The sequence below is a fragment of the Pipistrellus hanaki genome (genome assembly GCF_964339955.1).
Source record: "Pipistrellus hanaki genome assembly, chromosome: 16".
Taxonomy (NCBI): domain Eukaryota; kingdom Metazoa; phylum Chordata; class Mammalia; order Chiroptera; family Vespertilionidae; genus Pipistrellus; species Pipistrellus hanaki.
Window position 1 is genome coordinate 41,569,893 of NC_140518.1, and position 12,537 is coordinate 41,582,429.

The 12,537-nt window shown below is 43.5% G+C and overlaps 1 protein-coding gene across 1 annotated transcript in view; it reads left to right on the forward strand.

Moving 5' to 3' along the window:
- The window catches only part of DNAH9 (dynein axonemal heavy chain 9), a gene marked incomplete at its 5' end in the record, with an annotated part of 292,809 nt that overhangs the window by 75,083 nt on the left and 205,189 nt on the right, over positions 1–12,537 (forward strand). Inside the window, 6 exons of the mRNA XM_084863896.1 lie at positions 2,002–2,132; positions 2,508–2,634; positions 6,082–6,234; positions 7,627–7,752; positions 9,277–9,516; positions 9,845–10,005. Coding sequence (XP_084720022.1) covers positions 2,002–2,132; positions 2,508–2,634; positions 6,082–6,234; positions 7,627–7,752; positions 9,277–9,516; positions 9,845–10,005 — 938 coding nt within the window. The remainder of the gene's footprint in view (positions 1–2,001; positions 2,133–2,507; positions 2,635–6,081; positions 6,235–7,626; positions 7,753–9,276; positions 9,517–9,844; positions 10,006–12,537) is intronic.

The window sequence follows — 12,537 nt, forward strand, 5'->3', positions numbered from 1 at the left end:
TTTCATTAAAACATGATATTTTTCCAACTCATCCCACAAAAGCATGTGTAATGTAATAATGCAGATTAAAGGTTGTGCATTTGGGATGAAAAGCAACAGAAAAGCAACAATTCTCTTAGAGCCATTGTAATTCAGCCAAACTGAGCAAGCCAGACTTTTTCCCTCCCTTGCCCGTGATTGAGGAGGAGCAGGCCTCATCAGAAGGTAAAGACACAGGTGGAGACTTCTGTAGACGTTATAGGGAGCATCTGAAAACTTGCAATTACACATAATAAAAAATTAGCATCATTAACTTCTCCACACAGGTTGGTGTTAAAATATGTAAACATACATTAATTTTCTTTGTATTAGCAATGCAACAACAGAGGCAATTTCAAAACAACAAAATCAGTCATCATCTTACACTCTGACTAGTAACTAATTACATTCTGTTATGAATATTTCCCAACTTTTGTTCATGTATGTACATAATTTTACATAATTGTTCTTGGCATGACTATATTTTTTTATCCAGCTCTTTTTATTCAAACATTTATGCTGAATATTTCCAATATGTCTATAACCTTGATACTTTGTCATCTTTAATTGGAGTGAAATATCTCATTGAAGAACCATGATTTACTCAGCCCTGCCCTCTTGTTGTTACACCTTCTTAAGAGAGAGGTGTGGATGCAGAGGTCTGGAGCAGACAGGCCACCAGCTTGGGCTCGAGTCCTCACACTTCCTCTTGCAGGACCTTGGGCAACTTCCTTAGTTTCTCTCTTCCATGGTTTTCTCATATGCAAACTAGGAATAATACTGATACCTACAGCAGGACGTTAATTAAAATAGTACACATTGTACATACCATTATGATCGTTTGTGTGCAATAATAATACCTCAGCTGTAAGCAGGTGCCAAGTATTGGGATAAAGTGCTTTGCACATCATATGTTATTGTCTCAGTCATTTCAGCAACCCTATAAGGGTATGGGTGTTTGGGTGAAACAATGGTATCTAATTAACTTTGACATGACATTTGCTGAGGACAAGCTTACCTTGGTTATAGTACAGAAATTCTGCATGGACCCAGGAAAAAACCATAGGGTTCACTGTCTACCTGACTTAGGAATTATGTGTTTAATGCCAGCAGCTCTCAAAGTGTGGTTTGGTGGCCCCTGAGGGGTTGCTGAGACCTTTTCAGGAGATCCTCAAGGTAAAACCTACCTTAATAAAAAGCTAAAGTATATTTGTGGGCTTTTTCCCCCCGCTCATTCCTCCATGAGCAGGCAGAGGGGCTTTCCAGGAGCTGTGTAACCTGTGCTGTCACAACAGACTGAATGCAGAAGCAGACGGGAGAATCTGGCCGACTTCTGAGTGAGACCTGACACAAATGAGATTTGAAGAAGTAAATGCTACTTCTTTCTCTGAGTTATTTTGTTTGGAAAATCACATTTTATTTTTGTAATATTTTTTTATTGATTTCAGAGAGGAAGGGAGAGAAAGATGGAAACATCAATGAGAGAGAGATGGCCTTCCGCATGCCCCACCCCTGGGAATCGAGCCCATAACCTGGACATGTGCCCTGGCTGGGAATTGAACTGGGGATCTCTTGGTTCATGTTTTGATGCTCAACCATTGAGCCACACAAGCTAGGCTGGAAAATATTTAGATAAATACATGTTATTATGTTAACTAAGATTAATATTGTTACTTTTTAAATGAATTAACATTTTTAAAATTTTTCAACTTGAAAATTTTATAGCTTCTAATGTAGAGGATATATTGTTAGATATAATTATCTACTTACAAAGAGGTTCAACTCTTTGTACTCCAACAATTGTTCTACAGTGTAAAGGAATATTAAGACCAAAATGTTTGTGAGCTCCAGCCTTAAGCTAAAGGTATTTCTATCAGTCTTGGGATAGCCTAGAAATAGGTTTTTGCTCTGACTCACTATATAAAGGGGCTTCTTAGCATGGAGGGGAGTGGGAGTTAATTGTCTCTGTGTTTTTATTTGCAGGATTCTGAAAGATTTGAGGGCATTGACATTGACTTTAAAGAGCTAGCTTACGAAGCTCAGAAAACTCCAAATGTAGTGGAAGCCACCAACAAGCCAGGTCTTTATGAATGGCTGGAGGACATTCAGAGCAGGTGAGGGCTGCTTGCTGCCCCTATGTGAGGACGGAGGAGGCCTGTCCTCCCCTTTGTCCCTGAGGTCCTCACTTCATTTCACCACCCAAGGGAGCGAGCATGTGTCTGTGTGTGTGCCTTGTTCTGCTTGCACTTTGGGTCATATGGGATATAATGAGAGGCGTCTATCCTGTTGGAAATGTTATCAGTTTGGCGTCGGCAAATGTCCCTGCTGATCTCCACATCTGTTCTATGTGTTGCATGTTTCTGATCTATGGATCTAGGCCAGTGGCCGACAAATTCATTAGTCAACAAAGCGGCAAACCGCAGCTTGCGAGTTTGCCGACCACGGGTCTAGGCAAAGTGAGTTAGGAAGTGATGTGTTTGTGCTCGTAGATTGCACCTGTGTGAGAAGGCCCTGGCAGAGTACCTGGACACCAAAAGGCTGGCCTTCCCCAGGTTTTACTTTATCTCCTCTTCTGATCTGCTGGATATCCTTTCCAACAGCACAGCCCCGCAGCAGGTAAGCCAAGGGAATGCCTGTAGAACCCCCAAAAGGACTAAGGAGCCCTGCAGGGGCATTTTGGATCTCCCCTATGCCTCCTCCCTTCCTAACTGCAGAGCTTCTTCCTTCCCAACCATCACTGCTTCTCAGGATGCCCTCCAACTCACCAATGGTTTTCTCCTTGCCTTAGAGTTGGAGAAGCTTTGAAGATGGCAAAACAATGCCTCTGAGGAGAGATCCAATCAATAGCAGTCAAAAGTCAGAGCTAAGCCCGGCAGGTGTGGCTCAATAGTTGAGTGTAGACCCATGAACCAGGTCACTGGTTCAAATCCCAGTCAGGGCACATGCCTGGGTTGTGGGTTTGATCCTGGGTAGGAGGCATGCTGGAGGCAGTCAGTTGATGATTCTCTCTCATCATTGATGTTTCTCTCTCTTTCCCTTCCTCCCTCCTTCCCTCTTTTTAAAATCAATAAAAATATTTTAAGAAGCCACAGCCGATAATCTCCATGGGGAGGTGAGATGGAAACCATGTTGACATTGGTAGTTTAGTTGAAAGAGTGCATATGAGATGCCCAAATTTTGGGTCCCACCACCTCTTCTGGCCCCTTATTAGCCATATAGTTTCTGCACATTGCTTCTTTGAAACAAACTTGCTTCTATTTTGTATATGTAAAATAGAAGAAGCCTACTGTGATACAAGAGTTTTAAATATTAAAGTAACTAATTGAAGCAGTGTTGATATTCAGAGAGATAGTCGGTGTTTTTCAAACTTGAGCAGGTTCAGAATCACCTGGGAAGCTTGTTAACGTTCAAACTCCTAGGCCAGTTCTAGAGGATCTGATTCAATAGGTATGAATTTGCAACTCTCAGGATTTCCCAAGTGACACTGCTGGTCTGGGGACCACATGCTGAGAGCCACTGCTATCTATGACAGAGTCTGAGTCTCACGGTGAATGACTGGAGGGAGGGATACTGTTTCTACTGCATGCTCTGTGCACACCTCCTTCCTCCCAAAGAGATGTTTTTAGTTCTCTCATTTTTCTTTAGACTGAGGAGACACAGTCAAGTACTTTATTCAGAAATCACTTGGTTGAGCTCTCTTTCTCCTTCAATGTGATTTTGTTACTCATTCGAAGTATAGCTGGACTCTTTACTTTCAGTTTCAAGGTTTTCCACCCTCGTTTATTTGATTGCTTGAATATGTAGAATTTGAAAAGTCAGACTTCCCCTGTTCCCTCCATGCATCACCACCTCCTTCCCTCTGTGGGCAGCCAGTTCCATTAGTGTTGGTTTGCCTTTCCTGTGTCTGTATTTGCAAAGATAAGCAGGTGGGCAGTTACATTTGTTCATTTCCTTCTTCCCGTTTCTTTCTTACACAAAAGATAACAAGCTTTTTATTTTTTTTTTAATTTTTTTATTTTTTACATCTGCACCATACTCCATGGACTAATACAATGTAGTCTGGCCCTAACTTGTTTATAATATTTTGCAATAACAAATAATGCAGCATTGCCTAACTTTGGGCCTTGTATTTTGGAGGTTTACCTTCCAGGTAAATTCCTAGAAGTAAGGCTGCAGGGTCAAAGGGTAAATGGTGTGTGATCTTGGTAGACTTGCCACATGTTCCCTTGTAGCAGCTGGATCTCTTCGCATCACCACCGGCTTCTCCAACAGCTAAAAGATGGCACCCATGCCTAAGCTTTCCCTGCTCGTCACTCGCCCCACAACTCCCACCCCGAGAGACAAAGCATGATAGAGTACTTCCCGATTCCTTCTATGTCTGTGACTCTCTTCAGTTTTCACATGTGAGTGGTTCAGTGATTGGGTTTGGAATTCATGAGCCATAGCAAATTTCCCTCACATTCCTGCAGGCTTAGCTCTGCTGTTTCTGCTTAGGGAAGTCCTCTGAGCCTGCCTGCTGCTATTTTCTTAACCTTTCTAGGTTAAGGTGACCAGACATCCCGCTTTCAGTGGGACTGTCCCACCTGGTCACCTTATTCTAGGTAGCCTGATTTCTTTCTAACTGGATCTTTGAGATAGATATTTAAATTGCATTTTCATTTTAGAAAATTTGTGTCTTTATTTTATTATCTTTTTTTCAACACATAAGGAAGGATGTTTTCTCCTACCTGAAAACCAAGACTTTCATTGTCTTAAAAAATTTTCCTTTCAGTAAGTTGAGATTCTGTTTTCTCTGTGTTCTATGCATTACCTTCATACATTCATACATATTTTCATAGATTAATATATTTTCATGCATATTTTTTATCTTAGTCCTCTTCCTTGGCATTCTGCAGTCATTTTTCAAGTTTACCCACCCTGTTCAATTTGCTTGTCTTAGTCCTTTAATATTGCTAACGTTGTTACAAACTGTGCCTTGTCATTTGTTGGTTTCCTTACTTTATTTGTCTACTTCTAGCATCTCATCTGACCTTTCACCTCATTTTATAGAGCTCGTGTTTCTTTCATTTAATTGAAAATAATGCAAGGTGACCTTTTTCATAATGACTTCTGTTTCCTTCATTAAAGCTACACACACACAAACCCTTACTCTATATTTTGAATCCAATTTTCTCCTTCTTTTAAGTTGTAGGATACTTCTATGGGTCCTATGTTGTTTGTTTATTCTTGGATGTAATTTATTCTTGAATTTAAGCAAAGGTTCATCCCATGAAGATCTTTGTCCCAAGTCACCATAATCTTGAACACCTTCACAGCCTACAAATACACAAACGTTTTCATCTCATCTCACAAGCTAGAGAGCTGATTTCTGTAAATGAAAAACTACACTTAGGGTGCCTGCAGCCTGCAGGACCTTATCCTTCACAAATCTTAATCAGAGAACAGTTTTCTATTGGTTGTTTCTCCTGTAGCCTGCTGTTTCCCTCACCCTGGACCACAGGGTGGCTCTGTTTGGCATTTCTTCTGGAGAGCCTGCCTGGGGCACCCTAGTGAAGGACCTCTGTATCATGAGACACCATGCTAAGGAGACACCGGCATAGCCAGGCTCTCTGTTGGCTTGCCTGACCTTGCTTTGGACCCTCCAGATGTTTGTCTGCTTCACCAAAGCACTTCCAACAACTGGGTGACTTCTTCCACAGACTTCAGATTCAGGGGTGTTAGCATTTTTCTGCAGGCTGATCTGCCCCACAGTAGTATTTTCTTAGGAAGAGGTTTTATAAAGTAATCATATTTTTCTCCAATCAATTCCCATCCTTAGTAGATCATGCAGAAATGAATCAAACTTTGGTGGCTTCACTGGTTTGTAGCTTACACATGATTCCAACTAGTATTATATTATTTTTGGCCTCTTCTATGCTTTTAATTGGTTCCCATTATCACATCGCCATCATTCCCACAAGCCTCCTTCTAAGCATTTGGTACCCAGTACCTAACAGTTGTCACATGCTTAGGGACCTCTAACCAACACCTTCGCCAATCCATTGCCATGGTTTCCCCTCATAGGTTCAACGCCACCTTTCCAAACTCTTTGACAATATGGCCAGGATGCAGTTCCAGCTGGACGCCAATGAGAAGCCAACCAAGATAAGTCTCGGCATGTACAGCAAGGAGGAGGAGTACGTGACCTTCAGCGAGCCCTGCAGCTGCACTGGGCAGGTACTATGAAGGTCCTTTCTCTCAAGTGTATGCCTTCAGATACAGTCAGCACTAACCTTCAGCATAGCCTTTGACCCTGGACCAGAGCTGCTTTCTGTGCCCATCCATCCTGCAACTTCCATTGACTTGATCCAACACTGGAGCAGCCTCTCCTGCCTATTTTCCTCTCTCTGGAAAGAATGTGTATCAGTGTTCATGGATCTGCTTTAACCAAAGACCTGCGCAGAGAGGAAGGAAATGCACATAAACAGCTCCTGATTCAATGACAAAAGGTTTACAATGATTAGCAGTACCAGGGACTTTGACATGATATTCCCTGGAGCACCTCTAGGGAACCAGGAACATGGACATTTGCCCCCAGAGAAAACACCCCTTAAAATCAACCCTTTTCCTGAGATATCACTTCTCTGTTCTAATGCACCCCAGAGTCATCCCCTCCTTGCAGAGCCAAGAACTCTGCTTCCAGATCTCTGTTTATAATTCAAGAAACATAGCCCAGCCAGTGTGGCTCAGTGGATTGAGCTTCATCCCATGTACCTGGAACTCACCACTTCGATTCCTGGTCAGAGCATATGCCAGGGTTGCAGGCTTGATCTCTAGTAGGGGTGTGCAGGAGAGTGCTGACTGATGTTTCTCTTTCATAGATGTTTCTATCTCTTTCTCCCTCCCTCTTCTGTTTTCTAAAAAAAATCAATAACATATTTAAAAAAAAAAAAAAAAAGAAAGAAACATAGAGCATGGGACAATTCCCTCCTTCAACCTCTTTCCCATCCCTCACAATTACCACTAAGATCAAAGCCCTTCTTCGTTCATTACCCTGAATGACCCAAGTAGCAGCAACAGCTGGAGAAAATACCTTTCGCAGAGTTCCACCTTCATCCACATGTATCTTGGAAAGCAATTCCAGTACTGAAAATAATCAGATATTCTGCTTTATGAGAGGAACCCTAGGGTTTGGTTCAGAATGTGCTCTTTTTGTAGACTGAGAAAGCATTTAGTTGGAAAATATAATCCCGGTTCCCATCTCCATATTCATGGACAAAGTCATGAGAATCCACTGACTGACTTACAACTAGCGCAACCAGATTAGGATTTCCTTTATGAACCCTGGATGGCAGTCCGCCCCCCAACCAATCCCCTTAGCCTGCCACTCTGTCCTGTGTGTTCAATGGGAACATTGCCCCCCGCCCCCTCCGCAGTTAGTTGAGCCTGGTGCTCACCTATAACCTGGATTATACAAATGCACCGTTCCTTGTGCCTATGGCAGCCATTGGGGTTGTACTCAGGCATTGGCTGCACTGTATTCCTTCCCTTGGGCTAAGAGGAAGGACACATGTATTACTGATCACATCTTCTCAGAAACCAGGGGATAAGCCAGAGGTCTTCTTTCAGGTGGAAACATGGTTGAACCACGTGCTCGCTCACATGAAGGCCACAGTGAGGCATGAGATGACTGATGGTGTGACTGCCTATGAGGAGAAGCCCAGGGAGCAGTGGCTCTTTGACTATCCAGCTCAGGTACATCCTAACCAGACCTTCATGGGCCCCAGCTCCACTGGGCTCTTTTTCCCGGGACCTTGGTCACCCTTCAGGGGCGACCAGACGTCAGACTCACTATTGGCTTCACAGTCAGGAGAAGCTGGTCTGTGAGGCATCAGCAAGAGGGAGTAAGACAATTGTCAGCCATGACCTAATTCAACCAAAACCTGGGGAAAGGAGGGGTTGTTGCTTTTACCCTCACTGGCTGCAGTAGGGACAAAATGTAAACAGGTCGACTGGTTGACCTAGACCGCTTTGTGCCAAGCTTGCTCCTGAGTCTGAGAGACACCAGAAGGGACCAGGACCCTAAACCTGCCCTGCTGGGGTTCACAGACTGCATTTCTTACAGATTGGCCTGGAGTGGTGACCAAAGGGGCTCAGGGACTTGCGAGCATAGCACTAGGCAGTGGGGACTGGGGACCACCTCCCTGAGAATATGCTGTCCAAGCCGAGGTTTGAAATAGGAGTTTATAAGGTAATGATGGAGGGGAAAGGCCACCAATAATTAGGGGAAGCCTATGTAAAGTCTCAGTAGTAGCAAGGGGAGTATCTAAGGAATTAGGAGGAACTGGGTGTGGTTGAAGCAAGAGTAAGCAGTGGAGGAACAATAGGCAGCAGGATAATTCTGGAGAGGAAACAAAGCTAGTTCGGGAGTCATGTTAGGGAGTCTGACTTGATCCTAAGTCATGTCTGCATCCTTTAGTGGGTTGGTTCTCAGGAGGGTAATAGAGAGATGGGAAAACTAATGAGAATTTTTTAATGACTCTGGATTAAATATACCCCTCCTCCTTCCCCCTGTTGGTAGCATAATACTACTGGTGGTATATTTGGTATTGTAAGTGTTTGCTGGTAATGGCAGTCATAGGAGTGGGTAAGGCTGCTCTTGGAAGATATGTAGACTGAAATGAGAGTAGAGAGCAAACCCATGAGCAGCACTCAGAGGCTGGGTAGGCAGGGAGGAACCAGTAAAGCAAAATGAGAAATGGTAATCATATTATCATGTTGAATTTTGACCTTCAAGAGTAGGCTTTCAACACTGTTATCTTTAAGAAATAAAAAAAATGTAATGAAAGTATTATATACAAGAAAAATACACCACAAATGATCAGCAATGGCTTACTAAACTGAAATACTCGGACTCCAATGACAGCAAAGACTGAATGTGTTTGAGATTTCAATCAACATATTGTTATCCTCCCAAGCACAAGATGGATGCTGCAAAACTGAATGATCAGTGTAGCGTTTTCTGAAAGCCACTGACAATGACTAGAATAAGTCCTTGGTTGTTCTCAACCAAAAGGTATACTTTTTACTTGCCCCCACTGTGTTGTAATCACATCACCAAGGATTCACCAAGGGCTCACTTAATCCATGCTCGTGGAGAGAGCAGGGAGGGGCTGTGCCACTCCCATAATCACATTCTGAGTCCTTATGGGTGATGAGTGGACTGGTTTTGGAGACAGTCCAGGTAATGGCTTTACTGAGTGACTCCTGTTGCCACAGGTAGCCCTGACCTGCACGCAGATCTGGTGGACCACAGAGGTGGGCATGGCATTTGCCAGGCTGGAGGAAGGCTATGAGAGTGCCATGAAAGACTATTACAAGAAGCAAGTGGCCCAGCTCAAAGCACTGATTACCATGCTGATTGGCCAGCTCTCCAAGGGGGACCGGCAGAAGGTCATGACCATATGCACCATCGATGTGCATGCCCGGGATGTGGTGGCCAAGATGATTGCTCAGAAGGTGAGTACCAAACATGCAGAAGACCCCCTCTCTCTGGGCACACGAATATTGGAGTCAGGAAGAGGCTCACATACAGACAGAGGGCCAGACTGTACTGGCCATAGAGCTGGGAACGGATCAGGATGTCTGCACTGGCCTTTCAAAATCCCCATAGAAACAGTGTAATCAGAGCAGCTCATGCCTTCTGAGCTGTGGAGGGCATAGTGTGCTGTGCTCTTAACTAGAAGACAACACCCAAGTCATCCAGAACCTGTGTGTCCTGAGGCTAAGGGTCACCTGCTAGCTGTTGAGCACTTTTCACCCAGCTGCTCTGCCACTCTGTCTTTAGGTGGACAGTGCCCAGGCCTTTCTCTGGCTGTCCCAGCTGCGGCATCGTTGGGATGATGAGGCCAAACACTGCTTTGCCAACATCTGTGATGCCCAGTTCCTATATTCCTATGAATACCTGGGAAATACGCCTCGCCTTGTGATCACACCTTTGACAGACAGGTGAGTGCTGGCATCAGCCACTGACAGAAATCTGCTGTCTAGCTCAGGCATCTAATGGCCATCCAGCACCAAGGCTGCTGTCACCCGGGTTCACAGAGTTGTAGGGGGAGGGCTTGATTAACACAACTGAGGTAAAGGAAAACCAAAAGAGCAAACCACAGAGCAGACCAATGAGAATGACTTTTTGAGGAATTACTGGGTAGTCATATACACCTGCATTCTAACACCAGCTCTAGCCCTCATCAGCTGTGTGACCATGAAAAACTTTTTTCTTTCTTCATTTGTGAAATGGAGGTAGTAACTCACACCTCAAGGTTTTGTAAGGATAAAGACAGCGATGCTTATAAGAAGCTTAGAGTGTGTAAATGCTCAGTAAATGATCCCTTTGACTATCTTTTCATCAATCAATCAATCCACACATTTATTCAACACCTTTCTGGGAATACAAAGATGAAAGCACGATGGTTCCTACTGTTAGGAGCTTATGGTTTTTTGGGGGAACCATATTCTCTGTCATTTATATGAATTCATTTATGAATTCATGCCAGACACTGAGCTAGTCACTGGGAATGACTAAAACATTTCTTGCCCTTAAACTCCAATTCTAGCAAGGGAAATAAGACATATGTAGATAATAATTTAAGTAGCACAAGGGGAAAACGTGTAAGGCCACAGTACAAAGGAGGGCTCAAAGTCATATGCTACAAGTTTCCAAGCAAGGGACTTAGCAGAGTAAGCCCTCCGAGCACAGACTGGGTCCCACCCACTGTGGGAAGAGGAGGACTGGTAACACTTCAGGGAAGAGATCTTATCTGATCTGTCCAGACCCTGAAGGATGTGTAGGATTCCAATAGGGTTTCAGTAGGTTGTAGAATGGCTGTTAGAGTATCATAAAATTGTACAGAAATCTGTGTGTGTGTCACTTTTTCTAATGAAAGAATCTATAGTACTCAATAATGGTTCAAGTGGTCTGGGATCCACAAAAGAACTACCAATAAGAATTCCAGAAAATGAAATTCTCCGGGCAGAGTCATGGAAATGGGAACACTCCAGACATGCTCCTGGAAGAGGAGGTAGATTCTTGATTTTGGGAGAGGAAGCTGTTTAAAAGGCTGGGGAAAATGGGTAATAGTCAGACTATAAAGTAGGAAGAAGACATTTTTATACTGATAAACTGTTGAAAATTTTTCATCAGAGGAGTAAAACGATGAAACTGTAATTTTGGGGGATTTATTCGACTGCAGAACATGGGAAAAGGAAAGGATGGGGGAATAAAGCCATGGTCCCTGTGAGAAATGATATTTTAATTCTGTTGAGATTTCTGCAAATTCTAAGAGCTAGTGCCCTTTTCCCTTATAATTCCATAGAACACTGAATCTCTTCTTCGCCAAAAGGAGTTGTATATCTGAATGACTGGCTCACCCCAAACAGGTGACTTGTAGGTAATGGTAATGAAGAGACCATCGTAAATTTTGAAGGATAAAAATGGCCAAATGGAATCTGTGCTGTCTTCTACTTAATTTTCTCTCTGCCTGTTTTAAGTGTTATTGCATGTATCCTGGTTAAATTCTCAGATATCTTTCCCAACAGTGTTTACTTAAGTTGTAATCACTATGCTCATGGAATGAATAGGATGTGGGAAATGCAGAGTAGTTGAAAATTCTAAACATCATCGACAAATAAGACCTCATGATATACCTCCCCCCATGCTTTTCACTTTTTAAATTCATTTTCTCTGCTATTCTGGAAAAACCTTCCACCCAGAATCCCACCCAGACCACTCCCCACTTCCTCCTTCCTGAGAAACCCTGTAGAAGTTACATCACTCTCTCTCACCACTTCCCACTACACTTAGACTAAAACCTGAATTCCTCCTGGGGCCTAGTAATTCCTACCAACTGCCCTGAGGCCTGGCACTCTGGCCACTCTGACCTCCTGTCTGTTCCTTGATCCCTTTAAGTTCATTCCAACTGAGAGCCTTTTGCACAAGAGCCTTCTGCCTAGAATGTCCTTCTCTTCCACTGTCACCTTCTCACCCTTTAGTTCTACTCTCAGTTCTGAGGAGACTTCTTTTTAACAGATACACCCATGTGCGCAATTCATACACACACACACACACACACACACACACACACACACACACACGGCAATGACCCTAATGGCTCACTCTGCTTGGCTTCTTACTGACCTTGCCCACATTCTGAAATGACCTTGCTTGCTTGTTGGCTGCATTCCCTTTTGGAATGTGAGCTCTGTGATCAGGAACCTCTGTGTTTTGTTTGTTGCTCTGTCACCAGCATCCAGTAGATGCTGAATTAAGATGGCTCAAATAAACAAATGGTGGTTGAATATTGAAGTTTAAGAATAGGCAGAATCAGGGAGGAGAGGTTGACTCAGAGGAGGCACCTATGCAAGAGTTTGTCCACATCTATGCTGCTGAAGGACACAGGGCAATGAGGTCACATGAGAAGTGATATTACTGTCTTCTGCTCTTAGGTGGGGACCGACCCTCCTCCTAGCCCCAGCTTAGGC